The sequence below is a fragment of the Dryobates pubescens genome, chromosome 12, assembly GCF_014839835.1.
Source record: "Dryobates pubescens isolate bDryPub1 chromosome 12, bDryPub1.pri, whole genome shotgun sequence".
NCBI lineage: Eukaryota > Metazoa > Chordata > Aves > Piciformes > Picidae > Dryobates > Dryobates pubescens.
This window is the reverse complement of record NC_071623.1, coordinates 2,061,674-2,069,808: the sequence shown is the minus strand read 5'-3', so window position 1 is coordinate 2,069,808 and position 8,135 is coordinate 2,061,674. Positions and strand designations below refer to the sequence as shown.

General features: G+C 45.0%; 1 protein-coding gene across 1 annotated transcript in view; it reads right to left on the bottom strand.

The window, feature by feature from the left end:
- Positions 1–2,624: 2,624 nt before the first annotated feature.
- The window catches only part of CRYBG3 (crystallin beta-gamma domain containing 3), a 43,457-nt gene continuing 37,946 nt past the window's right edge, over positions 2,625–8,135 (bottom strand). The window contains exons 13-16 of the mRNA XM_054166140.1: positions 7,896–8,019; positions 5,541–5,699; positions 4,796–4,955; positions 2,625–3,365 (exon numbers count right to left, since the gene is read on the bottom strand). Coding sequence (XP_054022115.1) covers positions 3,277–3,365; positions 4,796–4,955; positions 5,541–5,699; positions 7,896–8,019 — 532 coding nt within the window. The 3' untranslated portion in view covers positions 2,625–3,276. The remainder of the gene's footprint in view (positions 3,366–4,795; positions 4,956–5,540; positions 5,700–7,895; positions 8,020–8,135) is intronic.

The window sequence follows — 8,135 nt, the reverse complement described above, 5'->3', positions numbered from 1 at the left end:
CTGCCTGTCTGGACAGATGAGGTCACTTGCAGTAACTCCGGCATTCTGGCATCCCCTTTGCTCTGGACATCCAGTGGTGTGCATGGAGCAGGCCTCAGGACTGGGGGGAAATCTACTAACTTGGGTTTTCACTGCAAGAAAATCCATTTGTTCTGTTTGCCCTGGGAGAACAAAGGCTTCTCAGTAAAAGCAGTGTGTGTTGTTTCCCAAGGGGTAAGACTTTGCCCAAGAAAAATCTCTTTCCCAACCCTAGACTACACAAACAACATTGCTGCACAGCTCTGCTTCCCCCCAGCACCAATGAGGTGAACAATGACGGCATCGAGTCCATCATCAGTAAATTTGCTGATGACACCAAGCTGGGGGCAGGAGTTGATCTGCTGGAGGGTAGAGAGGCTCTGCAGAGGGACCTGGACAGGCTGGGCAGATGGACAGAGTCCAAGGGCAGGAGATTGAACACATCCAAGTGCCGGGTTCTGCACATTGGCCACAACAACCCCATGCAGAGCTACAGGCTGGGGTCAGAGTGGCTGAGAGCAGCCAGGCAGAGAGGGACCTGGGGGTGCTGGTCGATGGTAGGCTGAACATGAGCCTGCAGTGTGCCCAGGCAGCCAGGAGGGCCAATGGCATCCTGGCCTGCATCAGGAACAGTGTGGCCAGCAGGAGCAGGGAGGTCATTCTGCCCCTGTACACTGCACTGGTTAGGCCACACCTTGAGTCCTGTGTCCAGTTCTGGGCCCCTCAGTTTAGGAAGGAGGTTGACTTGCTGGAGCGTGTCCAGAGAAGGGCAACAAAGTTGGTGAGGGGCTTGGAACACAGCCCTGTGAGGAGAGACTGAGGGAGCTGGGGTTGCTTAGTCTGGAGAGGAGGAGACTCAGGGGTGACCTTATTGCTCTCTACAACTAACTGAAGGGAGGTTGCAGTCAGGCAGAGGTTGGTCTCTTCTCCCAGGCAGCCAGTACCAGAACAAGAGGACACAGTCTCAGGCTGCGTCAGGGGAGGTTTAGGCTGGAGGTTAGGAGGAAGTTTTACACAGAGAGAGTGATTGCCCATTGGAATGGGCTGCCTGGGGAGGTGGTGGGGTCGCCGTCGCTGGGGGTGTTCAGGGCAAGGCTTGACAGGGTGCTTGGTGCCATGGGTTAGTTGATTAGGTGGTGTTGGATGATAGGTTGGACACAATGATCTCGAAGGTCTCTTCCAACCTGGTTTATTCTATTCTATTCTATTCAAACACATCACTGCTCACTGGAGTGGGTTTTCATGGGAGCAGTGCAGGCATCTTCATACTTGGCTGTCAGTGTCACTCATGCAGCAGCACTGGCACATTTTCAAGTGCACTTCTCTTTTTTGCTCATTTGAAAGAGAGCATTTTACAGGAGCGTGCTTGACACCTGGTACAACGCTAAGCAGAGCAATAGCTTTTACAAAAGAAACAAGCACAATGTTTCCTCTCAAAAAGGCTTTATACAATTAAAATATACATGCTTAGCATTTTACATTCAAGACCTCTTCAGGGCAGAAGCCTGCTTTACTCTGTTGTGTAACACTGATAGGCCAAATAGGATGCAGTCATCCTTGGTCTGAAAGACAAAAGTTTTTTACACAGGCTTTTACAATCCCATGTGGAGAGCCAGCCAGGTGTAGAACACTGACATCAAAAAAGCCAAACAAGTGCTGCAGTTGGAAAAATAGATGCATACATTTGAAGATCTGTTAGTTAAACAGCAGATTTGTGGTAACTTGAGAATGTAAAATAGTAAGTGCAAGTCATTTTCTCTTTTAAATAGTACTCTATAGAACTCCATTTCATATAAAAATAGACATCCATATACTTTAATTCTGTGGCAAAATTAGGGCTATGTGGTTTTGTTTGTTTGGGGTTGAGTCCTGCAATATTTACAGGTTTTGGAACCTAAAGAAGCATGTGGTAACCTAAACTCCTTAGGTAACCTAAACTCTTTAAATAGTTCTAGAAATCCATGCCCTCAATATATAAACAACCCCCCCCCAATTCCCCCAATCCCAACTGGTTTTCAATAAAGTAGAAGAATTCAGTGATGCTGAAATCAAATACCAGTGATCTAAGGGACCATCCTCCACATCAGGTGTTCACAGCCCTTCTGCACTTGCAGTGTTGAGTAAGGAAGATGCTTTTCAAGCCTACAACTGAAGTCCAAGAAGTTACTTGGCTCTGTCTCAAGTAATAGCTAAGTAGGCTGGTTGCACAGTGCTAAAAGTGAGCAAAGCACCAGCACGCCGACGTCTGGACCGCAGTCTAAGTCCTTAGCCTTTGGGCTAAAACATTGCATCTTTTTGATGAGCCACAGCAACATTAACATGCAGTTATGCTGTTCTTTTACCATTAAACACATTGAAATACAGGCTGCTAGCACCTTTGGAGTGAGCTATTTTCTGAAGGAAGACACGATTTCAAGACCAAACTGCGTTGTATTAAATTAATCTATATACATCGAGACATAATAGTTAAAAATCATTACTGCTCTAAATGCAGCTAGCCCTTGGAGAAGTCTAGCCTGACCCAGGACTGTTATTTTCTTTTGATACATGCACATGGGGCTCCATGTTAAAGGTGATCTTCAGTGATGCTTCAGAATCCTGTGGGTTGGAAACGGGCTGTGGCTCAGTGCAAAACCGGTTCTTGAATCTGGAGATTTGGTACGGTTAAATGAAGATAGAGGTCTACCAATAATGTTAGTGGAGCAGAAGTCAGGCTTTGTGTATTGCCTCATTTCACAAGCTGAGCTGGTAATTCCAGTTCAAAGTTGTCTTTATGAACAAAATAAATTGCATTTTAGCAAGAGGTATGATTAGCTGCAGGACTGCTTGGAGCCTACACAGTTTCGCTTGGGCCATAAAGTCCAATTCAACCTCTTTCACACACAGTGCCTTCACTCTTCAGTAAACCTCCACCAGTTTGAGAGGAAGCTTCTCAAGAGCCTTTCCCATGTTATCTCTTGCAGTTTGCATCATGCAAAACTTACTTCTAGTTCTTGCATTTCCTTTTTCACACTTCAGATGAAGAGAAATAGTGGCTTTCATAGGAGCAGCCTCTAAAGAATCAGCTTCCCCGCAGGAAGACCCAAGGTCAGCTTCCCATCTTCCAGATCTGTGCAAAATCCAATCGCTTAAGAGTTGGTGCTTGGTATGAATGAAAGTGGAGAGGAGCTGCTGCCGAAGGCAGACTTCAGAAGGTTTGTTTTTCCCCCTCTAGATATTAGTAACCCATATGAGGTCCATCTGTGCAGCAGGTCTTCCTCACAATATTTCAACGTCCCATCTTTGTGACAGCTTGCCGTCTGTCTGCTGATTCAGAATGATGTGATTCTTGTCGTAATGATTTCCTCCTTAAAAATGAAAAGAAGAAAAAAGTTCTAAAAAAGAAATGCCCAGAAAAGCCTCTGCATAATCTTTAAGAAATGTGACTCAGTGGGAAAACTAACAGAAAACTTGAAATTCCCTGAGGCAGAAGGCTGGTGTCTGCCCCTCTGCCCCCTTCACACAATCACTTGTCAGCGTAGGCCCTGAAGAGCTCCATTAGTTTGGAAGCAGAGTGTACCACAAACCAGAGTCCTCAAAGGTACCTTGGGGCACAGAAACAGCACTCTAAAGAGATTTTATGTCTGGCAGGCACTGAGCTGCCTGTGTCTGGATCTTTACTGCAGCATATTGCTGCAGCAGAAATACCCAGATTCACAGACACATGTGAGATTATTTGGCACAGCATATCCATTTCAGCAACAAACTTAGGAAGTCCTTGAAAGAAAACTTCTCTCCTACAAATACATGTGGCATTGCAGTGATGATAAAAAAATGCCCTGTTTGACCCTAAATAGAAACCCAAAGAAATGTTTTATGAGGAGCTGTCAAGTGGTATCTTGCCACCCCAGCTTTTAACATTGTATTTTGCAGTAAGCTAGGAAGCACAGCTCTGGGATACTCTCCATAGCTGTCATCTGTGTCACCAGGTAGCAGTTAATGGCTTTGTAGTAACTTTGTGAGAATTGGTAATGGCAGATAAAATCCTAAGTTCCAGAAGCAGGAATGCCCTATTAATTCAGCATCACAGGGCTGAGGATTAATTGCCACTGTTTGAGCTGCAGAGGTCAGATGCATCATGGTCCACAGGACATTGGTTGGAGAAGCTGATGACTTCACCTGTGGGATGTGCCCAAGCCCTGCAGGTGCATTAGCCTATCAATTAATTTACTTCAGATTTCCATCTGCGAAGACAGCACCTTGGAGCCCCCAACCTCATAACCAGCCACTGCCCCACTACCTCTCCTAGGAATAAAACCTTAGGAGCAGGAGGGCTTAAACAAACTGTGTGTGAGGAGTAGCTGCTCTTCAGAGAGCTCGTTCTACCATGATGGATAATTAGAAAGCCTAGCACTTGAGCAATAATAATTTTCAGTAGCCTGAAAAGGTCAGGAATGAGCTCTTGAGCCACAGATATTCCCTGGTTGCTTTCTCTTCACCATTTTCTCTTCTGTAACTTTAATTTCGTGCCATCAGCACTACTGAACTCCCTGAAGCAGAATAAAACAAAACCCTGGGATCGAGAGTAAGGTTCTGCCCTGCCCTGTTATTTCTTGTCCTGCTGTCAAGCAGCTGGACATAAACTGAACCAGAGAGACAGGACTTGGTATTTAACTCTAAGTACAAGAAGAACTGGAACACAGGAATTAACCTCAATCAAAAAATGCCCTTAGAACATGTAAGGCTTAGTTGTGCTTGTTTTTAGTGGGGTTTTTTGGTTAGTTTGTTTTTTCCATACCTTTAATATCAAGCACAAGCTGGTCACTGAGGTACGAACTGATGGTTCCATCCTCATTGAGTCTCCACTTTTGCCTGTCCTTCCCATGTTCGGCCCAGAGTGCAACTTTGGCCCCAGGCACATCTCTGCCACCAATGACATCCAGGCAGGCATTGTTAGCCTAAGAAACAAAAAGAGAAGTGACATCCAGGCCACAAAGCCTCAGCTTTGTGTCTGACTTGTTTCTGTTCTGGCACTGAGCATCCTGCAATAGTTGTGCTACAGCAGGCAACAGGCCTGGCAAGCAAGCTGGGAGCAGATGATCTGACTAAGTTGCTCGATTGAAGGTGGTGGTCTTTGCTGCTTCAGGCCTTTCTGAGGTGAAATCAGCTTTCTATATTAATAGCAGCCTCTCAAGGGCACCATTAATACAAAATCACTTTGCCTGTTACTTCTCAGAGAAGCTCTTGACCCTTTAAAGGTTATAAAAGTTTAAACTTGCAAGCTCAGACAAAATCCAGTTTCTACTTTCAGGAACATCAGTCGCATCAGACATTTGAAAAGAAGTCCCACTCACCAAACCAGGCAGATCAAATCTGTCTGTACACAGCAGAAGGATGTAGAACATAAGAGGTTTGGTTTAAGATGTGTAAGAGAGCCTAAAAGCGACCCTGGTGTTAATGGTAGCTTACAGTAAAAGCAAGACGTGAAGGTGAGAGGACGGGAAGCGATACCACCCGCTGGCTTCCAGCACGTGGAAACTCACCTTGGATTTCAAGAGCCCACGACAGAAGTGCCAGATCTGGGTGTTTTTGCCATTGTATGGGGATGCACACACCGATGTTGCTCTTGCATCTGCTGGGCTCCCAGCAACTGTTAAATATTTACCTTGGGCTTGGTTCTTCACTCTGAGGTACACTGCTGGCTGAAATAGCGTGAAGAAGAATAGTTATAAAACCAAGATGAGGAAAATGGACGTAAGAATGCCTCCCCTCTGTCTTTTATCAGGTTTCTAAAGTGTATTTTCCATTTTCAGGTGAGGATGTTCGAAAACTTTTTTGTTGGAAACAAACATGCAGCTAAAGCAGCAGTAGGTGTTTTTCATGGGCAGACAGACAGCTGTAAGAAGCAGTGGCAGAGAAGATGCTTTTAAGCACAGAACTAACTCCTGTGATATGCAAATATCTCTCGTTCAGCACATTTCCCTCATCCCAAGACCAGCAAACGTGCTGTGTTCCACAAGCATTTTGTTCTTAGTAATAAAACCTAGTGAGTCATGTATCCAGCAGCTTCAACCCCTTTTAAGTGGCATACATGTCGGAGAAGTTACACCATTGCTTCTGAACATGTGGAAAATGGGGTACTGGCTTGGCATCCCTCTTTACTGAAAAAATGAGTAGCCCTACAGTAGGGCTACTACAGGGGCTGAGCTTTTGCTCTGTTAATTGCTGATTTCAGTGCAAATAAAGAGCAAAGAATTAGAAAGGGCAGCTGTGCTGGAACACAGCACAGGCAGAACTTCTCTCCCCGGAGCTTTGAGTTTGTTTTCTCATATTAAAACAAGCTCTACGCCGCTCTCCCGCCAAGCATCCATGAGCTACAGGGAGTCAGTGCAGTGTGCAGTCATTCTTTACAAGGAAGGGATTGTATTAGGAAGTCACTGAGCAGTATTTTTGTGTCTCACTTTGCATGAGTTTCAAATGCTTTTGTTTTTCTTAGGCTACCTCTTACAATGGCAGATCTGACTGTTCTTGCAATTGACAATGAAGGAGGCAGGCAGAAGTGGTGCAGGTTTGTAGTACTGTTCCAGTCTCAGAAACAAAAATACCCTCAGAAGTGTCAAGCACAGGTAGGTGACTGCACAAATTCAAGGAAACTCTCAGTTTGCAGGACTTCAAACAAAATAAAACCCATAATCCCACAACGGCCCAGCAAACTAGCTGAAATAGGTCTTGTATCAGCCCCCGCTGTCGCAGTGTGCTAAACGATGCTACCAAAACCAAAAGCTTTTCAGATTGCTGGCTGAAGAGAAAATTCTGTTTCAGCAACTAGCACAAATTACTTCCAAAACCAGAGACAAACTGAGATCCTTTCACAGTTGCCACTTCCAAAGAATTCCAGGGAGCTGTCAGTTTGTTGGACTGAAAAATCACTGGAAGAAGGAGGGAATTTTTTCCCCACTTTTTTGGGGAAGGCAGGGTGAGAAGGGGAGGAAATTCCTTTACTTTTTTTGAGCAGAGGCAGATAACGCATAACTAATGCTAGAGTATTGTTTTTGTTCACTGCAGCATCTCCCCGGCTGAATCTAGTGTTTAAAAATAAAGTAGCATTTGTCACTAGATTTTAACAAGAAGCAGAGGTAACAAAAATTCTTTTCTAGTGGAGTTACTGCCACACTCCTGGCAACTCTCCCCTGTCCTTTCCCTATCTCGCAGATGCTGCAAGGCTGGGCACATGGCAACACATGCTTTGGCTGATTTGGAGCTTGGGTGAGTCACTGATTACCTGACATGTCCTGGATGGGCAGAGAAGTTAAACTGTGCCTGCTTTCCCTTGAACCAGGGGCATTTATCTCACCCTTGCTGCTCTACCTTTTCCACAAAGCCCTTCAGAACTTCAGTTTCCATAGCTGAATCTTTGAATGAGTCTGAAATTGACATTATTTGGGGTGAGGCAGAGAGGGGAAACCTGGCAGGACTGCATAAACCTTCCTGCTTTTGGAAACCCAGGCTTCAGCACAATTAGATTTGTTTTCGCTTCCGTTTATGTCTATTGCAAAACAAGCCAAGGGAGAATTGCTTCTCTGGTTATTGTTTTTGTGTGTCAAAAAAGTAAAACCAGCATCTACAGAACATGCTACTGAGCCATTCAGAAAAGCAAAACTTGGCCCTGAGAAACTAGGAATTATGTCCCTTCAGGTGTTTAATACAGATCTCAGTAACTGCCACTGGAGGAATTTTCTGCTTCAGTTATCTTCCAGTAGGTTCTGCTGGCTGTCATCATTTGGCCTGATCTATGGAGTACAGTGCACACCATTATACTGTATTAGTGGTTGAGCTGACATTTGTGCAGTAAACCCTGTCAAAAAACCCCCAAAGGTCCTCATACAGTCTTAACATACTTGCTTCACAGGACGAAGAGAGCCAATTGCTTTCCAGCCACTGTGCTCGTTCCAGTTTGAAATCTCACTGGGCTCCAGCAGAATTTGATTTCCTGAAAAATTACATCCTTCATATGCAATCCACCTGGATGCAGAAAACAGAACATGAAAGACTACACATTAACTGCAGCAAAACTTGAGCTACAGACGTGCTCAAGGTGGTGCTCCTGAAAGCCCCCGAAGTTCTCCATAGCAGTGCTG